Below are 23269 nucleotides of genomic sequence, written 5' to 3' on the forward strand. Positions count from 1 at the left end.
TCGGGTGCTCATCGAATTAACCATATCTGAATTTTATGAAAAATTCCTTCAAAAGAACTACTCAGGATATTAAGTAAAAAACGTAAACTATGTATCAAATGTCAGTTTTTCTTATTGAAATATAGTATTTAAACTCAAAAATGTTATTAACAAGCAATACTTAAATTAATACAGGGTGTTTTGAATTGTCTGACTGCGCATTTTTTTCTGAAATTGCAAAAGATAGAGTGGAAAAATTTTCAGGGTATTATTTCTAGAGTGGGATCGCTTTAAATCCTAAATTTCAGAAAAATCGGAAATAATTTCGGGTTTTGGTAAAAACGTTTGAATGAGAAAGTTGTAGAAAGCTGTCGGAAATGTTCCAAGAAATTGGTTTCGTTGGAAAAGAACACTTTTTCCAGAAGATAAGAGCTGATGAATAAAAACAAGCTGTCCATAGGGGCCAATAGCCTTCACAATTTTGTACGTATTTCAGATTGTTCTTTTGTGGTAGGCTTCGTTGGTACGCGATAGTAGAATCTCGCCCAGTCATATAAAGAAGTCTTTTCCCGTTAACCAGGGCCATAAGGATATATATTATCATCCAGATGTTTCATTAATATATCTGCGCTCTCGGGGCCACTCTCTTTTAGGGATTTCAAATCTCTGAATCGCTGAAGTAAACGCTTTCATTGTTCCTTGGCAACGGTATTAATGAATACGAAAGTTAATGACTTTCCATACAAATGCTGAAGGGTTAAACGATCTGCCGCCTCGTTACTGAAAACTTCTCAATGCGATATCTGATTTATCTTTTTTTGTAATGTACGAAGTTAAATAACGCGCAATAGACTATAAATTGGATGTCCATGATGATTTAAAACGCCAAAACCAGCGCATAGTTAGAATAATTAATGTGAGTTTCAACCAGTGATCTGGGAAGCGAGTATACTTTTTGGACGATTTCCCAGAGATAAGATGTCTTATAGTATTATCAATTTCAGTTAGCTTCTCTAAGCTAATAACATCTAGAGTCTAGAGGAAATTTGAAACGGCAAATTGTTTAATTTGTGATAAATAGCATGAACTTATGATAAATAGATAAAAAGGGATGAAAATAATTATATCGAAATGTTAATAATAAAACTCACAAAACAAAGGATTTTAATCACGAATAGGGTGATTAAATCTGAATTAAAATACCATGAAAATGATTATCGTAATAAAACTGTTTAAACATGAGTAAATCACTAAAAAAGAAAATGATGAAATAAAAATTGGGTAACGATAATGACTAGGTAGAAGAAATTTAAAACGAATAGTAAATATTTTATGTTTTCTAGATACATTCCATTATTTTATTGGAAATCTAAAGTGTGACTTCATAAATGTCCCCGACTGTTCGACGAAAATATCATTGAAGTCCCCACAAATTAAATTCACGAGAAAATATAATTTTACGCGAAAAACAATAAAAGAACGCTAAACCAAACCAATAATATAATTATTGAAGTCCCCACAAATTAAAATTATTATTATTCATAATTTCAACCACATACACCTAAAGATGTGTGAAAATGTCCCCACTTATCCATTATTAAGGTAGTGAAAAACTCCCACTTGATATTAAATATTTTAAAAACACAAAGTTTTAAATATTCTAAGAAAATACCTATACTTTGTGTATCGCTAGAAATCGAATGTTTTTAAATGTCCCCGGATGTTGGATGTAAAGAACATGGATGTCCCCACATACCAAACTTAAAATCGTGGGTTAAAACAAATTGACACAAAAATCAATTATACGAAAACAAAATAATGCAATAAAATAAAAAACAATATACTAACTGTATATTTACTGGTATATCTATAGATATAAAGATAGATAAACCGAAAGTTATATCTTTATTTATATCTATAGATCTATCTATTTTTATATATTTAGGCATATTTATCTATAGATATATCTATAAGAAAATCAAAAGGCATATTTATAGATTTATCTATCTATCATGATCGTAATCCCGATCCATATCCTTATCTTTATATAAGAAATCAATAACGCATGAAGATATTATTTTAAGTCATATTTCATGAAATCAATAACGCATGAAGATTTCATTTTTATTTATAAATATATCTCCTTGAAGTATCTGCTACTTTCAATTGTTCCAAAAGTAGTTTGAATAAAACCGTAACACGCGAGTCTGCAATTTTTTTGACACCCGAACTCAATATTTCATTTTAAAAACAGACGCTTTAAACACCACATTGTTCGAAACCCCCTCTTCCACCATGAGTTATCAAACTAAAAAATAAGTGACATTTCAAACATTAAGTTTCAATAGTAGTTTTTATTGGCGACGATTATTATTTGTCTATCCCATAAACACAATATTGAAGTGCACGAACTTTTTTGTAGACTTCCATACACTCAGGAAGACATACTTTTAAGTTTTGTATGTGACAGTTAGGACGACATGCTTTTGCGGTTTTTTTTATGCAGTATCTATAATACTCTGATGATACTCGGCACAAGCACCGAAATCGGCATTCATCTAAGTGACGATGACGGTCTTGACAGTCAGAGGGCATGAGGCAATCAGCGGTAAAATTTGTTTTTTGGCAATCTACGAGCTCGCATTGATGTATCGTTTGACGGTCGCACACTGAGTCCGAATAGATATAAATTATTACATTTAAAAAAATTAAATCAAACAAACTTTTTTGCATTAATACTAATTTTAAAAGTATTTTATGTTTTTTATAGTCCTGGCGCGCTTTCTTTGACTAGGTTTCTCCAAAAAAATTCAAATTTTAGGTAAAATATATAAATTAATATACATAGTGTACTCATTTCAAAAATAAATTGATTTAAAAAAAAAAAAATATTTAGTTGGGACAAAACCTAAATCAGATTTTTTAGAGATTTTTATGTTCTTGGTAGGATCAACTTTTTGCTGGTGAATTTAATAGATTAGAGTTAGATCGCAATTTTGGTCAGCTGCGAATTTTTACTAGATATTCATATTTGTAAAAGTTAATTTTTAAATCTGCGAAACATTTGGTAGCAGCGTGAAAACTGAAATTTTAGTTTTTACGTAGCTTTGATCCAAAATGAAATCACAAACTATTTTTTCTTACAGTCTCCGAGTTTCTTCTTGCCATTGGCGTTAAGAAACAGATATTGGCCAGCCAAAAGGAATACCAAGCATTTAAATATCATTTCTGCAAAAAAAAGTAAAATCTTAATACTTGGAATGAAACTGAGAAACTTAAATTTTGTTACTCCGTGCCGGAACTGATTTTTAAAAAATACATTTGTTACCTTAGAACGATCTTTATGCAAAAGCCAAAAAAGATTACGAAAAGGATCACTGGAGTTAAGATCAAATCCGCACACCTCTTTGTTACGTTTAAAACTGCTTTCAAATAGACTTCTATTTATAATGATGCGCCACAAGAATGGCAAAACTATTTCCATAATATTAATTTTGAAATTTATGAAACCAATTGTCTGCTTTTTAAAAACGACAACGATATCGTTAATCAAGAAAATACAATGGCGATATAAACTTTCCAAAATATGTTACATTTCACAAATAACTCTTTTAATTGAATACGTAGAAAATCATCTCTTTCGATACGACTCGAAAAGAGTAAAAAGGGCAATAACGACGAAAAATAATGTTCTTTTGTTACGCCAATTTTTTTAAACTTGCGATGAAATGAATTAGAAGAGATTATTTTCATAGGCCGGTTATTTCTAAAGCTCATTATTGTGTTAATTTTTAAAATGCGTTTATATATCAAATGGAGCCGTAAGTTACCTTTGGTCAAATGAGATTGTTCAAGGTAATTTCGGTGACAATATAGAAGTGGGAGCCCGTAGACTGAAAAGTGAATAAGAAGCAGTCCATCCAAAAGGACCCACACAGGCCTAATTCGACTCGGGACTCGGGAAGTCAATTACCTTTGCTTTATATCTTTAACTGACATTATTAAACCTGCTCAAATAAATTGAAAAAAATCGATAATAAGAAATATGGTCCAGGCAAATTGTTAAGTTTCGTATAAAGTCTGGCGGGACTAAAATAGTGTGGTACGACTTGTTATGATGTATAATAAGCTAACCCTTTTTTTAATTTCGAGTGTTTTTAATCAAAAGATTTGGTCAGCCAACTCTGAGACGAAATTACCCCGATTTTCAATTGGTGCCAGGTTTTTATTTTTAAACCAACAATAATATTGCCAAATCGTTTAAAATAATTTCAGTTTCTGAATAGCGAAGCTCAAACTAATATTGCAAGTCATTCGGTCTAAGAAGCTCTTTTATAATCGTTGTCGAAGTTGGAGCGAGCCCGCGATCACTTCTTTAAAAGTGTGGAATGTCTTTGCTAGAGGCCCTTACAGTATATTTGGGTATCAAATGGATGACACGCAAAGATATCGCAAATTAATTGTACTTGTTGACTCACTTTAGTATGAACTCAGGCTGTTATGGGAAACATTACTGCAGGGATAAGAGAAATAAATATTTTCACGTTGAAAATAGCCGTTACTGAAATTTGCTTGTGTGAAACCATCCTATTTTCTCGGCTTGGTAGTGGCAGGTTTCAAACCAATGAAATTTCGTATAGTTGATTTAACTCTAAAAAAGATTTTCGAAATACAGGTGGCAGGAGGCCAATTTAAAAATATCATTGCTTTTTTAATTTTGTCTCGTTTGATATCTTGATCAGTCATGAATATTTAAAAAAAATTCTTCCCGGCTAATCGAGAGTGCGAATGTCGAAGTTAACGAACTATTGCTCTTGATCTTGATATAATAGTGGTAGCTTCTTACATTATAGTACAAAAAACGCCAATTTGAGATTTGATGACATTCGAGAAATTATGTTTCATATAATCGAGTTTAGTAGGTTTGTTTGCACACAACCAATAATTTGTGAATAGAGTAAGACGCTCAGAGATAAGAGAATAGATATTAAGCTCATATGTTATTTAACGAAAATTTCATAAAAGATTAGTTTCAAAAAAATATTTAGTTGGTAACATACGGATGATTAATGTAAAGAAATTAGTCTTGCCCACTTAAATTTGAGCTAATTCACAATGTTAGTTCAGATTCGGGTGTCTCTAAAATATTAAATAATTGGGCCATTGTGAAGAATAGACCTTAACTTTCTCGATTTTTAATAATTATAATACCTATAGTTTTTGTTAGAATAATAAATAATATAATTAGTATTTGGCCAACTTATATAATTATCTGCAAAATCAGATTTTAGCGGCTGGTTTCTAAAATAATAAGTGATATATCTATTGGTATATCTATACGTATTATGATATTTATTTATTTTAAAAGATATTGTATTATTTTGGCTATGTTTAGTTGATATTGGTGTAAAAATATATTTACACACGATTTTAATTTTTATATGTGGGGACCTCAATTCCAACATTCGGGGAATTTTTATCTAATGATTCAAAATATTGGGATATAATTAGAAAATGGAAAATTCGTGTTTAAAAAATATTTGCTTAAAAGTGGGGACTTTCACGATCTTCAGAATGGATATGTGGGGACATTTACACTCATCTTTATGGCAATGTTGTTAAAAATTTTAGTATGGTAACCACACTAAAATTTTTAGATCATGTGATATTACTTTTTGGGAAGCATGCATTAAGAAATCTCAATCGTGCTATTCCAAAGAATGTACCTCAACTTTAAATAATACGACAATACGTACGGCGTGGCGTACAATGTATATGTGTGAAATTGCCGGAGCTTTTTGAGATAGTAATGGAAGATGATAGTACAGAGTTAGGAAATTTATTATCTAAAATGTGGCTCCAAGCAATTGAAATAAACGAAGAAAGTTCAAAATCTGACGATTTCTTTATCGTCGTTATCACCATTGTAAATCGTATAAAATAAAAATTCCAACTTAGTATTCAGAATTTGTTATTGTCCATGGTTAAAAACTATAGTTAGTAATTTAAAAATAACCTAATAAAGGTTTTTAAATTCTAATCTCCATGTGTAATTATTTTATTTTTAAATTACTAACTTAGTATTCAGAAATAATTTTGAAATAGGCATTATCTCAATACAGTTTATCTCAGCTTTAACGTTAAGCTTTGGTAATAACAGTTACTTTTGGAAAATAGAAATGACCTAATCAGGTTATTAATCACGCGTAACCATTTCTAACTTCCCTATTGTAAATTGAATCTAAAAACCAGCTTTATGAAAAGAAACGCTACATCTGGAGATAAATCCATCGAAGTCGCCAAGAGATAATTTGGCCGCTACTCTGCAGATGGCGGTCAGGACCTTAAATTTAAAATACTAGACGCGAGTAGGGGGAGTTAGGTAGTTCAGCGGCTAAGCAGAGTTCAATGCTATCGTAGTTTGTTCTTAGTAAAAACGTTAATCTGTTCTTGTTTAAATGTATTATTTTTTCCAAAATATTAAATTGTTTTTAAATTAATTTCTGTTGGCAATTCTCTAATTTACTCCGATTTCTATTTAGTTCCAAATGTTTATATATGATTACTCATATGTAGTCAATATTCATTAAAATTGTAGTAAAGTGAATTTTTATTGCGTTTTTAAAATCAACTCAACTTTATTTAAATTTACTTAAAGTAACTTAAATTTACTCGATTTTACTCAAATACACTTGAAAACTTTGAAATATAACCAATCGTTCTGATATAACCTTGATTTTCATCAATTATAACAATAAAATTAATTTTCTCCCATAATTTATCGAATAACTCAATTTCAATTATTTTTGAAAAAAATTATATCAAACAACTTTTAGATATTTTGCCGACTATTTATTTTTTCAAAATTTTTCAATTTTGATATATTTTTTTTATTTTTGGTCAAGTGTGACGAAATTGACCAGAATAAATATTTTTTTATTAATTTCCTTAAAACAATATAAATTAGATTAGCATAGAAGGGTATCTAATCCTAGTCTTTACCCTAACTTTTTATCCAACAATCCATAATATTTATAAAAGAATATTTCACTAATTAACCCAATTTTTTTTAAAGAATCAAAGTCAAAATTAGCATAAACAAACTTTATATAAACCTCACGTAAAACCGCAGCGGCTGGCACGCTTTTAGCTGGCTAATTCACTTTAATCTATGTATAAAAAAATTAAATAAACATAAATAATATTTCTACCCCAAAGTGTATCAAAAAACATAAAAACTTAACGATTTGAGCTTAAATTAATCTATCGAGTAACCTTAACAAAACAATAATTCCCCAAACGAATACCTAACCAAGGATCCTATATGTTAGAAGGATATGAGGCGAGGGACGAAAAATGGCAGTGCCGTCGGTGGGTCATGCGCGATAGCGAATCCGTCTTTGATTCCGTCAAGGACAAACACATGAAGGAAGCACCGCCAAAATTTGTCCTTGAGAGAATAGAAACAAGACGTCCCACGTTTAGAGGCTCTTACCACTTACAATAATTTATATATAAAAAACCTAATTTTCCTTTTTCGTTGATGTGGGGGTAAAAAGAAAAAGAAAAAATTAAGTTTAATAAGTCACTTATCTCCCGCGTCTGCAAAGGGCACTGTGCAACAACACCAAAACTTAAAAGTAAGCTAACTAAGCTTTTAGGCCCATAACCTAACGATGAGAATCACTCCTTTTATAATCATAACACCTGCTAACCTCATTTTTCTAATAATAGTTTTATTAGGACCAACAATCTCACTAGAGCAACCTCCTGATTTTTAGTCTGATTTGGGCTCGAAATAAACTTGATAGGCCTTATTCCATTAAATATTAGTCGCTCAGAAGCCGCTATAAAATATTTATTTGTCCAAATGGTAGCTTCTTCTATACTTATTATCAGATCTGTACAAATATAAATAAATTTTTCATTTTCATCTCTCACACTCTTAGCGTTAATAGCGAAAATTGGAGCAGCCCCACTACATTTTTGGGTTCCTACACCAGAGATCCTGGCAGTTGTAGAGATGCGAAACTCGGCCGAAAACCTGACAAAAAATGCAAGCATCAGCGCCGCCCTTCGGCCGGAAGGAAGCGCCCGTTTCAAGGCGAGAGACGCAAAAATTGTAAACAACGGTAACAATCCTAGGATCTCTGCGATTACTCCCCACGTACAGGCGTCGCTGCGATCGGCAAAAATTTGAAAAAAACTGAGAGTGTAAGTTGGCTAAACACATTTATTATCCTTACATGACAAATCCTTACAACGAATTACCTTAACAATAACAAAAATAAATCTTTTATTTTATATTGTTTTATCATTAATTTTTTGAGTCTTAAGAGGGTTTAATCAAAAGAAATTCTAGGGTTTTCGTCTATCTCCCATTTGGCATGGCTCCTAGTAGCCCTAAAACTTAACTTTTCAATTAAACTTAACAATTTTCTAGTCTACACAATTACCTTAGCCATTCCATCAAATCTTTTAAATAAGCGCAATATTAGCTCACTTAACAAAACTTTATTTATAAATAAAGGATCTAGAATACATCTATATCTATTAATATTAAGTTTGGGAGGGATAGCCTCTATAATTGGATTTTTCCCAAAAATTCTAGTTCTTTCAGCACTAGTCACAAGTACTAGATACCTCCTAATTTTCTAAATATTACTAGGGTCCATAATTAACTTACATTTTTATCTACGAATAACCTACAGCACCCTCGTCATGTTCAACCAAAGACCTCCTAAACTACAAAAAGAACAAAACTGGCTATCAATTTTGTTCCTTTTATTAGGCCCGCTAATAACACTAAGCTATTAAAGCTTTAAGTTAAAAAAATATAAACCTTCAAAGTTTACATTAATTAAAGTTAAGCTTTAATAACGTAAATCTTAAAATTTGCAATAAAATGTTTTTTAGACTATAAAACCCTAGTAAAAGGAATAAGCCATCAACAAATTTACAATTTATCTCTTATCTTCAGACATTTTACCGCGATGAATATGTTCAACTAACCATAAAGATATTGGGATACTATATATAATTTTTGGGGTTTGAGCCGCAATGGGCGGTTCTGCCCTAAGCATCCTTATTCGAATTGAATTAGGGCAACCGGGCTCAATAATAGAAAATGAAAAATTTATAACGTAATTGTTACATCCCACGCTTTTGTCATAATTTCTTTATAGCGATACCTATTATAATAGGTAGTTTTGGGAACTGATTAGTTCCTTTAATGTTAGGGGTCCCAAACATAGCTTTCGCCCGTTTAAACAAAATAAGATTTTGGCTACTACCCCCCTTCTTCCTACTGCTTTTGAGATTAACTTTAGTGGAAAGAGGCGCAGGTACTGGGTGGACGGTATACCCCTATATCAAGAAATTTGAACCATAGAGGGCCCTCTGTTGATCTAACTATTTTGTCTTTACATTTAGCAGGTATTTCCTCAATTCTTGGGGCTGTAAATTTCATCACAACTGTAATTAATATACGAACCCCAGGGATAAGTTTTGAACGAGTGCCTTTATTCGTCCGGTCAATTAAAATTACAGCAATTCTCCTTCTTCTATCCTTACCAGTCCTCGCAAGGGCTATTACAATACTTCTAACAGACCGTGATTTTAACACTTCTTTTTTTGAGCCCGCAGGTAGGGGGTGGGGACCCAATTTTATACCAGCACATATATTTTAATCCTCCCAGGATTCGGGATAGTCTCCCACATCATTAGACACCAAACAGGAAAAAAAGAACAATTATTGACACTGGGAATAATATACGCGATGTTAGCTATTGGTATTTTAGGCTTTGTAGTTTGGGCCCATCACATATTTACTTTAGGAATAGATGTAGATACCCGAGCTTATTTTACCGCCGCCACAATAATTATTGCCGTCCCAACAGGAATTTAAATTTTTAGCTGATTAGCAACCATACATGGATCAAAATTACATTTAGACCACTCTCTTTATTGGAGTCTGGGTTTTGTCTTTTTTTTCACCATAGGGGGACTTACAGGAGTAATCTTAGCAAATTCGTGCCTAGATATCATCCTCCACGACACCTACTATGTGGTTGCACATTTTCATCATGTTCTATCAATGGGGCAGTCTTCGCCATCATAGGAGGAATTGTCCACTGAATAAATCTATTTACAGTACTAATCATGAACCCTAAATGATTAAAAACACATTTTATCCTTATATTTTTAGGGGTTAATTTAACCTTTTCCCCCAACACTTTCTAGGTTGGGGAGGAATACATCGACGCTTCTCAGATTATCCAGATGCCTACACCTTATGAAATGTCATATCCTCACTTGGTTCCACTCTATCCGTGACTGCAATAATTTATTTAATTTTCATCGACTGAGAAAGCATAGTAGCCCAACGAGTTATAGTATTCTCATCACATATACCGACTTCTGTAGAATGGACACATCAACATCCACCAATAAGTCATACTAACACCAAATTAAATTTAATATTCAATTAATGGCAGCTTGAAATAAAATTTTCTTTCCAGACGGAGCTTCACCTATTATAGAACAAATAATCTCCTTCCATGATCACACCCTAATCATTTTAATCTTAATCACTATCCTAGTCTCCTATATGATAATTAACTCGTTAATCAATACCTATTCAAATCGACTTCTATTAGAAGGGCAGGAAATCGAAACTTTCTGACCAATCATCCCCGCTTTCATGCTTATTTTTATCGCCTTCCCATCACTACAATTACTATATATAATGGATGAAACAAACCACCCCAACATAACCATTAAAAACAAGGGGCACCAATCATATGTATATACAGACTTCAAGGACATTATTTTTGACTCGTACATAATTCAAACAAATGATATCTCTAGAGGGATAATTTCCGACTACTCGAAGTAGTAATCCCAACTAACATTAATGTTCGGCTTTTAATCTTAGCCACCGATGTAATCCATTCCTAAGCTATGCCATCAATAGGTATTAAAGCAGATACTATCCCCGGGCGAATAAACCAACTCCCTCTACTATCTGTACGAAATGGTATTTCGACGGCCAATGCTCAGAAATTTGTGGGGCTGAACACAGTTTTATACCCATCGTGCTAGAAAGTGTTCCCACACAAAATTATATCAATTGGATTAAAATGGAAGGTTGAGAAGGTATATAAATAACCCCATTAAGTGGCTGAAATTATAAGCTTAATAAATAATGAAAAGGATAGTTAACAAATAACGGTATTTTGTCAAAATACAATCGCAATCACTCCTTTTATTGCCACAAATAGCCCCTATAATATGAACGAGCCTTTTCCTTTATCCTATAATTCTAAAAGGGTTAACTTTAATTGCCCTTAATTTTTACAAAAAATTTAATGGTGCTCACGCAATTAGATTACCAAAAAAGCAAAACAAAAACTTAAGTTGACAATAATAACTAATTTGTTCACCAGTTTCCACCCTTCTACTTCCCAGAATTTCTCAATTAACTGACTAAGAGCTTTTAGCACTATCCTCATTATACCATTTTAATTTTGGCTCTCCCCAACTCGAAGCAATACTTTAATAAGTAACTTAGTAACTTCCCTAACTAAAGAACTTACAGCTCTATTTGGTAGAACTTCAACGCGAGGAATACCTCTAATTATTATTGCCCCGATATGAATAATCCTAATCAATAAATTAATAGGATTATTCTCATTTATATTCACCGCCACAAGTCACATAGTAATCACACTAAGATTAGCATTTCCAATCTGAATCACATTTATGCTATTCGGATGACTAAATAATACAAATAAGATATTTGCACATTTACTCCCGAACAACACCCCGGTTGCTTTAATAATCTTCATAATTGAAACAATTAGTAACGCAATTCGACCTATTACACTCGCTATTCGGCTATCAGCTAATATAATTGCAGGGCATCTTCTTCTGACACTCCTAGGTAACCAGGGAACAATTAATTATCTAACCAAAAGAGTGGCAATTATTTCAACACAATTCTTACTCTTAACGCTAGAATGAGCAGTTGCCATAATCCAAGCTTACGTTTTCATTGTTTTAATCTCTTAATACTCAACAGAAATTCACTATGACCCTTTATAACATCATTTAGCATCCTATTTATAACCTCAGGTATTATTAGATGGATATACCTTAAAGTTAACTTCTTACTGTTAATTAGATTAATAATACTATCTTTATCAGCTTACCAATGATGACGGGATATCACTCGAGAAGCTACTTTCCAAGGGATACACTCCAACAAAGTTACAATAGGGCTCCAATGTGGTATAATCCTATTTATTATCTCAGAGGTATTTTTCTTTATCTCTTTCTTCTGAGCTTTTTTACATAGAAGATTATCCCCCAAAATCGAAGTAGGAATAATCTGGCCACCACAAACAATCCAACCTTTTAACCCCCTTCAAATCCCATTACTTAATTCAACAATCCTCCTGTCTTTAGGCATCTCAATTACATGAGCACATCACAGACTACTACATAATAATTTTTCACAAGCTAAATCAGCCCTTAGAATCACCCTCGCGCTAGGATTAGACTTCACAATACTACAAGCCTGGGAGTATATTGAGGCCCCTTTTAGCATCGCAGATTCAATTTATGGCACCACATTTTTCGTCTCGACAGGTTTTCATGGGTAATGGATTACATGTACTAGTAGGGTCAACCCTCCTACTAATCTCTTTGCTACGGCATAACAACCTCCATTTCTTAAGCCTTCATCGCTTTGGGTTTGAAGCTTCAGCTTGATACTGGCATTTTGTAGATGTAGTTTGACTGTTACTATACTCAATAATCTACTGATGAGGCAGTTTCTAATTAGTATAATCAAAGTACAATTAGTTTCCAACTAAAAGGTTTAAATAAATTAGATAATCATTGTTTTACTAATTTCAATCGCTCTAATAATTAGAATCTTATTTATATTTCTTACCTCTAATTTAGCCTTTACCCCTCACATTGCGCTAGAAAACGTTTCCCCCTTTGAATGTGGATTTAACCCCCTCTATAAAAACCGAATCCCATTCTCTTTACAATTTCTTTTAATTGCATTAATTCTTATCGTATTTGATATCGAGATCGTCAATAAAATCCCCATCCCTATTAGAGACTTTTTATCAATAACAATAGTAATATCTGTTATTATTTTTATAACCATCTTAATATTAGGGTTACTACATGAGTGGAACCAACGGGCACTTAATTGAACTTAAGGTTAGTATATAAAAAAATAAAATTTAATTTGCCATTAAAAAGTCTGCCTAGCCTTACAATCATTAATAGTAGTATAAACTTGCATTCAGTTTCGGCCTGAAAAAAGGACAAACCTTATTAATTTAATAGAAACCAAATAGAGGTATCTTATTGTTAATAAGAAAATTGAAAATACTCCTATTAAAGAGAATAAATAGATAAAGCCGCTAACTTTAAAAATGTTAATTAATAACATAGTCTCTATTTTTATAGTGTAAAAAACACCGCCTAAAATTTGAATCAGCCCGTATGTATCTTTTTGTATAAAAAAGAAAAAATCTTCTAATAGCCAACGCAACAGAAAAAAAATCAACCTAGACAATCAAATAAAAACGTAAAACTTAACCCCACACTACCCTCGTATAAAGAATACTCTAAAACAAATCTTTTACCACTTATTAACAAATTTAACCCAAAAACAAGACACCCAAATAACACACTATCAGTAACGTAAACCTAATTTTAAAAATATTCACTACCTAAAAACTTCATATTATCTTCAACACCACAATTTGAAAATTTTTCTTAAACTATTTAAGGCTAAAAACATCAAAATTAAGTATAAAAGAGGCATAATATGTATTATTATTATTATTAGTTTTTTTGATTTATTAATGCAAACAAAAAATACAAATATAATATGTACTAAGACAACAAATCTCTCCCGTAAGTCAAGACAGCCAAAAAAACTATAACTACACAAAAAAGGACCATGATGAACCAAAGAAAAAAAATATAAAGAATAAACTGCGCCTAAAAAAAATTTTAGCCCCAAAGGAACTACATACAAAAGTTTTTAAATCTCCCTGTGATAAACAAATAACTCTCGCCAAAACACCACCTAAAATAGAAAAACTTACTACTAAGTCTAATCAAGCTTTAAGAGCCCTTACAAAAAAAGGTAAAAATCGAATAAGATCATAACCCCCCAATTTCAGTATAATAATAATCAGCTAGGCTAATACTCAAGGCACCACCTTAGGCCTAAGTCATCATGCGACTTTTGAAGCCCTTAATTCAGGTGGCCGGGTTACAATGCGTAGGAGGGTATAACACCGGCCAACACTATAGAGCCAGAAACGGAAGCTTCCACGTGTGCCCTAGGTAGCCACAAATGAACCATATATGCAGGCAATTTAACTAAAAAAGCCAAAAAAGTTAAAGGGAAGTAAATAAAATCAAATCACAATCACAATTAATATAATACAAATAACTCTAACCTAATCTATCCACATTAAATCTAATTAATAAAATGCCAGCTAATAGTGGTAAAGAACCAAAGATAGTATAAAATAGTATATAAAGACCAGCACCAACCCTCTCAGGTTGTGAACCATACCCCACAACAATTACTAAAAGAAGGACCAAAGATACTTCAAAAAATATATAGAATAACATAAAATCATTCACGCTAAATATCAAAAATAAAACGTTTATAAGAACAATACCCAAAGAAAGAAACATCTTTCCCCCGCCCATTTTAAATAAAGAGTAAGAGTTTAATAGACTCAATACCGTAATTATAATCGTTAAAAACAAAAGGACACAACCTAAACTATCTAATCCAAAGAATTCTCTAAAAGAATCCCACTCCCCTATAGGATAAACGGGTACTATTAATACCGTTAAAAATAATAAACAAGCTACAATAATATAATACTCTTAATAGGCCTAAAAAAGAGTCAAAAATAAGCTGAATAAAAAAATCTTTAACATTGTAACAAACTTATTAAACCAAATATCTCCCCTTCAAACACTTTTACTAGGCTAATCAATCATTTTTAATCTATATATTAATACAATTTTACACAACTAAAAAATTTTAATTTATTCCGTTCCATTTTTACCGAAACTGCTTTTGATCAAATTGGTACATATTCCTTAAATTTTATCAATTTTGAAAATATTTCATTTCAAACTATTTTAAGATTTTTCGTAAAATTTAGTAATTTTTTATATTTTTTAAAATTAAACAAATTTGATCATTGTTGACCAAATTCACCAAAATATTCCTTTCAAATACACCAATTTATCTACATATCAAAGTTGACCAATTTGGATTTTTTTCGTAAATTTTATCTATTTCTTCTATCGGTCAGAAGCCCATGTTATTTTCTCTGAGCAAATTTACAGTTTTTGTGGATAAAAACATTTTTCGTTGCCATGGCAAAACGGTTGCCCATTGAATAAAGTCCCTTTTATTGAAATATAAGTTACACGAGGGCTTACCAATCCCCCGAGTTTGAACAGAATCGTTGGTTTACAACTCGGGATGTCTCCTAACAAGACTTTTTCAGTCTTCCTTAACTGAGCGGACTATACAGATTTTAATATATAAGAAAAAAACAGCTGAACATGCCAGTCCTACAGCTATAGCTTTAAGGCCTTTCGCCATTTTAGCTCAGATTTGATAGAATGGGCTTCAGTCTTAGAATAAGGTACGCTTAAATCTATTCGAATTCGAAATTGAAGTGGTGTAGTTAAATATTTCGCCCGCGTGTGATATTGTCAAAGCCCCTCAGAAAAATTCATAATTAATTACGAAATTATGTTCAGCTTTCTAAATCCATTAGAACATCGTATTTATAAATATTAAAAGGCAGATTTCTAATAAACCAAGAACGGAAAATAAGACTTTAGATAAATAAAACAAAATAAAGCCGACAATTTGCTTCAATAGTTAATGCCTGAACATATTTCATTCTTCTAATTCATTGCATCGTTGTTTTTTAAATACACCTGACCTTTTCAAAAGAACATAACTTTTATCTTTTCGAAATTAATCGAAAGTACTGGTTTTCTACGTCTTCGTTAAAATAAAGGCTTATTTATGAAAGGTAATATATTTCAAAGTGTTTATAGCACCATTGTATTTTACCACTACCCACAATTCGAAAAATTTCACCTTACGAGTGTTTTCATATACACTAATTTCCGAAACGTATACCTGGCGCCGCGCTGCCATAATCGTACAGGCAAACGACGAGCAAGCGTTTTACCAAAGAAATTTTATCTACCTCAATCTCTGAAGAGAAAGTTCGTCTGCTATTTACTCCGAAGTAATCATAGATGGCGATACTCAGTTACGCAGAAGCAAACGAACATTCCTACAGTGCCACCACTTCATTTCCCACGCTAGCTGCGAGGAGGGTTTGAAATCTCTACGTGATTAATCATTAATTTTAATTAGTAATAATTAATTACTATTTAGTAATAAATAATAATTCATACTAATTTATTAATAATAATAATAACAATTGATTAGTAGTAATCAACAACTATTTAGTTATTAGTAATTAATGATTATTAATAAGTTATTGTCGTAACTAATAAATTACTGTTAGTGGTGAAAGTAAACAATACTTTTGTTAAAACATTGCATTTTCAAAAGTCATTTTATTTTGAGCTGGGAAAACCATTTTACATTTTAAATTTTCAAAATGCATTTGTTATTATGCATTTTGAGATTAAGCTTGTACATGTTTAGCTAATCGAAACCTAAGATTCGAAAGCATAAGTATAGAGCAACAATACGTGTATTTCAACTGTCGGGCCGCTCTGTCTTTAGTCGATCCACCTCCGTACCGAAGCAAAAGGCTGTCTTGGTTTCCCTCTGTTCCGCGGGTCGCTTTCTCTTCGCCGGCTCGCCTTCGCCTTCCTTACTGACTAACCAAAAGCTCGAACGACCAACCAACCAAGTGTTTTTTATAATATAGATAAGCTGAGAAACCAGGCCACCCAGTGGCATAGCTACGGGGGGGGGGGGGCGGTCCACCCCGGGTTCCACCCATTTGGGTAACACACAACCGGGAAAAAAATAAAAACTTGCACAAACTAGAGACTAGTAAGTAGCACACCATGATATCCACCCCGGGTGTCACCCATGCTAGCTACGCCACTGGCCATCGGCCAGGCTTTCAGCAAGTTGAGTAAGTTGGGGTTTAGAAAACGGAAATAACATGCACTATACTTTAAATATGCAAATAAAATTATTTTTGAACAGTAAATAGGCATTTTTTAAATTACAAACGTTTAATAAAGCAAAATATCATATCTTGTAATATAAAGATATATATTTTTTCTTTTAATTAGTTTAAGATGCAATTATGATCAAGCGTTTTTGTACACAATATTTTTAGTTTCTCCGTTCGCATGGTTTTTCTGAATCAATTCCCGCAGTTTTAAGTGACACAGATAGGGAGGGAGGGTGGGTGGGGGCAGTAGCGCCGCCAGCGGTAGGCACAAGTAGGCACGTGCAAACGTAGAACATTTTAGGGCCTACTTAAAGGTGCCTATTTTTGATTCATGATTATAAATTGAACCATTAGAAACCCTTTAAAAACTTCATAGGGTTTGCAACAAAGCCCCGTAAATACAGAAAATCGACACAAGACGGTTTATATTTTAACTCTTTTCAAACCCTTTAAACACTTCCTAGGGTTTGCAACAAAGCCCTGTAGATACTAGAAATTTCCACTATAGGGTTTATATTTAAACCCCTTAAAAACTTCCTAGGGTTTGCAACAAAGCCCCGTACATTCAGAAAATCGACACAACTGGGTTTATTTTTAAACCTTTTTCACACTTTTTAAAGACTTCCTTGGGTTTGCAACAAAGCCCCGTAAATACAGAAAATTGACACAACAGGGTTTGCTACAAAACCCTGTAGATACTGAAAATTGCAACAAAAGGGTTTATATTTAAACCATTTTCAAACCCTAAAACACTTCCTAGGGTTTACAACAAAACCCCGTAGACACAGAAAATTGCCACAATAGGGTTTATATTTAAACCCTTTTCAAACCCTTTAAACACTTCCTAGGGTTTACAACAAAACCCCGTAGTTATGGGATTTTCCATAGTACATACAAAAGTTTGGTCCAAGTATAGTTCAAATTCATCGCTTTCAAAGATGGTATTCTTGTTGTATAATATTGTGGGTTCACCTCTTTGGGAATTTGTCCATTTTTTCGGTAAATATATTTTCCTGTTGTTTCATTAAAAAGTGTTGGAATCAATAAGATGCTTCCAAATAGGCGTAGCTCTAAGTTTTTTTAATTAATTTTTATTATAATAGCTAGGTATAAACTGCCTTAGAGCTTACTATTTACTTCTTGTACATTCTGTGTTCTCATTTCTGCAGAATTTCACTTCTTAATGATGGAGGTTTTTTCGCCGATACCATTTTCCATACAGCATCAGCCTTTGATGCTAACATTCCATTAAATTTTTCATTTAAATCCACTTTAGTAATGGATTTAAACTCCATGAGAATCTACAAAGATTAAAACTTTTAATTAATGCTATATTCATATACAGTGTCTTTTTTGCTGGGAAAAGTGATTTGTTTTTCAAAAACTATACTACTGATTTCTAATTTGGAAGGTCAATTTACTTAACCGGGGAACATAAGTGTGAGAAATTTCAGCGAATCTGGTAATGTTTTTAACCAATTTAAAAAAAAATTCACCACTAGGTGCGAGACTAAAAATGTCTGTTGTAAATTTGTAGTTCGCCATCGAAAACTCTTAAAAATTATGACTTAGCGAAAAAAGACAGAGGTTGAAAAATTAAATTTTTGGTCTCGCACCTAGTGGTGAAACAATTTTTCAAAAATGGTGAAAAACCTTACCAAATACGCTGAAATATCTCACACTAATGTCCCACGGTACAGTAAATTGACCTTCCAAATTTGAAATCAATAGTATAAATACTTTTGGAAAAAAAAAGTTTTCCGAGCAAAAAAAGGACCCTGTACGTACAATTCATTTAATATAGAGTGGATGGCTAAAACCAACTCCCCACAGCTTAGGTGGGCGTGAAGGAGGTATATTCTAGGCAAAAGCTCCCCAGGCTCGTTCCCCTAACTAAATTTTCATAACAAAAAAGACGTTATTTGATATTGTCTGACTATTTAACAAAGAACACAACTTTGGAGTAACATATTTTCTGCTGGGGCCTGAGAATGCTTACTTGTGCCAAAACTCTAGCCCACAGCCATCATGCACCACAATGAAATCATGTCAGTAAATAACGTACCTGTTGCGGTCTTGCGGATCGTGTAAGGCTGGATATTCCTCCAAAACTGATGTGATGTTTTGTTCTCTAACTATTTTTGACCGGTCCAGAAACGTTCTTTCCATTTTTGATCTAATGATCCGCCAGTCTGGGTCATTTTTTTCAGCTCTTCTTTCATTTGTGCCTTGTGATGCTCTATTGAGATTTCATCCTCAAAGTCTTCGCTTTCCTAATAAAATAATATATAAATAAAAGCAAATATTTTGTTTATCAACTTTTCCGTTTCTTGGTAGTTTCAAAGATAATTTGTAGAAAGATAAAACATGGAAAAATAGTTCTGACAACGAATTTTTAAACTTCCGGTTCCGTAATTTCCAATAACGCAATAGCCCTACCACAGACGAATTAGCCTTCATGGTCGAGTGTCATACTTCAGAGGTATTATGCTATTCATGGTACTACTCACACTACCATCTATAAGAGAAATTGGCCGATAGGTACCAAGAAAAAGCCTTGGTACTCAAGATATTGCAAAAAGATTAAGTAATACAAGTCTAAAAACCTTTCCTTATAATTATTGTTAATACATTTTTTTTAAATTTTATATCTCAGTTATGCAACCTACGGGAATTTCGAAGCGCATCACAGTAGATAGTGTTTCATTCTCAGATGTGGTTGAAGTTTTCCTCGAAGCTTTTCCAAATTTATGCTTTTTTCCTATCACAGTTGGATCAGTTTTAATTTTGTAACTGAAGTTTTTGAAATGCCCCCTTAACCTATTTCTCCATGTTTCCTATAAATGGAGTGTTCAAAATTTCAAATTATTCTTTTTAGTGCGAATATACAAATGATTATTGATGAAATAAAACATACATATCCTTCTCCAGGCTTAACACACAAGTGCGGATAGTGTCAATTGTATTTACAAGAACATATATTTTATCATAATGCTTTTAACAAGATGTTATTAATTAAATTAAGATGTTTTAAAAGCCTTTAAAAAGCCCTTGTCAGTGAGCCCATATCACCTAAATTTCAAATATTTACTTACAAGGAGTATTCGTGTATCAAATCATTTGACAAAATAGTGAGGATTTCTTTATCTGTAAACTCTCTTTTCTCTTCAGATAAAGCTTTATATTTATCAGAATTGGTTTCAGTCTCTGGGAGGCTTGGAAGCGTATATTCAAAGCAGAAAGTAGTTTTACATGTTACTGGGATTCTACTTTTTTGATTGTCAATAATCCTGCTCAAAAAAATTGGAATTAGTTGAATAATTTTTCTAAACATATACGAATAGAGTATTGGCCATCTGTAGATTTTGATAAGTCTATTTTCTTTTTAAATTGATATTTAAAGCAGAAAACCTGAGTTCATTTTTAAGTGTCATTACTCTATTAACTAGATAAATAATGAATATGTGTTCATTACAACTTACAAAGAGCCAGATTCTGTATTTTTATCAGAAATAACTATAGTTCCTTCTTGACATGTTTGATTTTGATCAGTAATGCAGGAATTATTTTCTAAAGAATTTGATTTGATTACAGCTCTTTCTACTTCAGAGTTACTATCCTTCCTCAGCTTTTTAACTGGTAATTCCTGATTTACACAAATTACATATATTAAACAATAATAAACTTGTAAATACATTAAATATTAATTAATTTGTGAATACATGAAATATAAAATGAATAAATCATATACCTATCGACACCAAGTGGGAAAATTTTGAATAACACGAAGGGAAAGTGATCAAGAACACGCTATCTTAACAAGTTTACCATTTTTCGGTCCAAGTTATTTTTTAATTAAAAAGTGTATGGCAATCGTGTTAGATAGTAGCAGAGATTGTTAAGTCGCTCCACAACTTTACACTCTCTGATAGTAGCGGAGAAAAGGGGTTTCCAATTTGCAATACATATTTCATTCAATATTGCATGGCAGCCTTGATAATATAGGGTATGCTTCCATATAAATCTCATGGGTAACTAGAATGCTGCCGTGTAACTGGCAAATGGTACAAACGCCGCAGTGGCGGATTTAGAGGGGGACGCTCCCCTTGACGCGGGGTTTTCTTAAGCTTTGTATGTGACTTGATGATTTGCTATTGCACCCATAAAATAATAGCGCCACCCCCTCCCCCTTGAGTTTTTTTCTTGATCCGCTACTGATGGCGGCTCCTTTGAAATAACCGCATTAAATAATCTATAGCGATATACTTAAATTTGAAACGCCTTGAAAATGAAGGCCATTTTGGAGTTACTAAGCTGTTCACAAATTTAGGTTTTTTTTTTTTCATATACAACCCCACACCTCGCGAGAGCTTAAAACCATGGAGTTAAACGTTAAAAAACTATCCATTTGTACCCCCTCCCCTCCCACAATCAATATTTACCAAGGCCACGTAAATACGGAAAATATAATTTATCTGGGCCGTGTTTAATTATTATTAAGTTGCGCTGTGAATTAAATATTCTTACCGCAAATTTGACTGTTATAATCGTTTTATCTTCAATCACTGTAGACTCGTCTACCTCTACATCAGTATTAAACATTTCATCTGGTACCTGAAAAACATTATGGGGGTGTTAACATTAAATAACGTACGAATTATAATAACAATAATGGAACTATTACAAATTGGTTATTTTCCAAGTATATTAAGTCCGGTCCTTTAAATCCATGTAAAGACTCGTCCTTTTCTAATTGAGTGTTGAATCCATCAAGCGTTGGTTCCGTTAAAACAATCTTTCTTTTCCTTTCTCCAAAACATAGTAAACACGTAACCGACTTCACCGAATTTGAATTCATTTTGTTCGTGAGCTACTCCAAAAATTACAAACACGTTCCAATGTACCTTGCGAAATAAATGAATATAATTAAGTTTGTAGATCATATATAAATATCCTTCCTCGTCACTCGAAATACATCTGTACCGTTCTATAACTGTTTTGAGAATTTCAATCTCCGGCTCCGCGCTACTAAGTTTTTCCCGTAGGGCAAGCTAGACCCCTTTCTCTAGTTTGAAGCAAATATTCTTCTTTGGGGCTTTCCACTCTTAACATACCAAAACCTAGGTTCGGTCCATCGCGAGTTCCTCGATACCTTGAAAGAAGGAGAGAGGGAAGGGAAATGTTAATAGGCGAAACACTACATACTCTCAAAACTCTGCAGATAGGTCCGAAAATTTCGCGAACTTGCGAAAAGTTTTCACGCGTGACGTTCGTTATCATAGTAATTTTTCGTATAGAGCGTTATTTGTTTTTCGCTCTTATCATGTCTAATTACAAAATAAAATTTCTATATCGCGGCCGCTATAATTCTAGTAAAAACAAATAATGTAATATATCTACGATTTACAATTCCCCAAAAAACCTTAAAAAAAGTATGACCTTGTAAAGTTTGACCAAGGTTAATAAATGTTAGGCTATAAAAGGTTGCCTCAAAACGTGGTGGTTGCTAAGGGTGTGGTGTTTGGCTATTTTGTGGCTAACGAAAATCATGACGTCACTGAGATCACATCCATTTGAAATCAATGGGATCTCAACTGAGTGGCGTCAGCAGCAGACGATTTCTTGAGGCAATCTAAAAATTATTTCAAACCGTTTCTCGATCGAGATTCCGCTGAAGCTTAATTAGCTTTACGAAAAGAGAATATGTGATATTCACTTTTCGTAAAGCTAGCCTAATTAAGTTTTTACGGCGCATACTGCTCGCGTCGGTAGCCCCGTCGCAGCAAAGAGTATAAAAACTACGTAACCTAGAGATATAATGACGGCCGAAAGCGGTAAATGAAATGGCAGCAATCGGGAGAAAGCACTCAGTGAATTTTGTTCTTGAAATTTCGGTACCGCAGCGCCACTACGGCAGTTTTTAATATGATTAATAATAGTACAGGATAAAGACGTTTTGAAACTGCCGTAGTAGCGCTGCGGTACCGAAATTTAAAGGAAAATTCACAGAGTGCCTTCCCCCCGGTTAACTTTCGGCC

General features: G+C 32.9%; 1 protein-coding gene and 2 long non-coding RNA genes across 3 annotated transcripts; all 3 read right to left on the reverse strand.

Moving 5' to 3' along the window:
- Positions 1 to 2313: 2313 nt before the first annotated feature.
- LOC149937524 (uncharacterized) lies at positions 2314 to 3417 on the reverse strand. Its single transcript, XR_016482378.1, has 3 exons — positions 3308 to 3417; positions 3124 to 3207; positions 2314 to 2648 (listed from the first exon to the last, which is right to left on the reverse strand). It is a non-coding gene; the product is annotated as an uncharacterized LOC149937524 (long non-coding RNA).
- Positions 3418 to 19302: 15885 nt separating this feature from the next.
- Positions 19303 to 20374, reverse strand: LOC149937525 (uncharacterized). Its single transcript, XR_016482244.1, has 3 exons — positions 20327 to 20374; positions 19901 to 20068; positions 19303 to 19504 (listed from the first exon to the last, which is right to left on the reverse strand). It is a non-coding gene; the product is annotated as an uncharacterized LOC149937525 (long non-coding RNA).
- Positions 20375 to 20709: 335 nt separating this feature from the next.
- On the reverse strand, positions 20710 to 23001 carry LOC149937526 (uncharacterized). The gene is made up of 3 exons (XM_090153815.1): positions 21916 to 23001; positions 21759 to 21845; positions 20710 to 20877 (listed from the first exon to the last, which is right to left on the reverse strand). The coding sequence occupies exons 1-3, from the start codon at positions 22087 to 22089 to the stop codon at positions 20710 to 20712; spliced, it is 429 nt and encodes a 142-aa protein (XP_090009941.1). The 5' UTR covers positions 22090 to 23001.
- Positions 23002 to 23269: the final 268 nt, after the last annotated feature.

The sequence above is a fragment of the Leiobunum rupestre genome, chromosome 7 (genome assembly GCF_980474605.1).
Source record: "Leiobunum rupestre chromosome 7, qqLeiRupe1.1.hap1, whole genome shotgun sequence".
Lineage (NCBI taxonomy): Eukaryota > Metazoa > Arthropoda > Arachnida > Opiliones > Sclerosomatidae > Leiobunum > Leiobunum rupestre.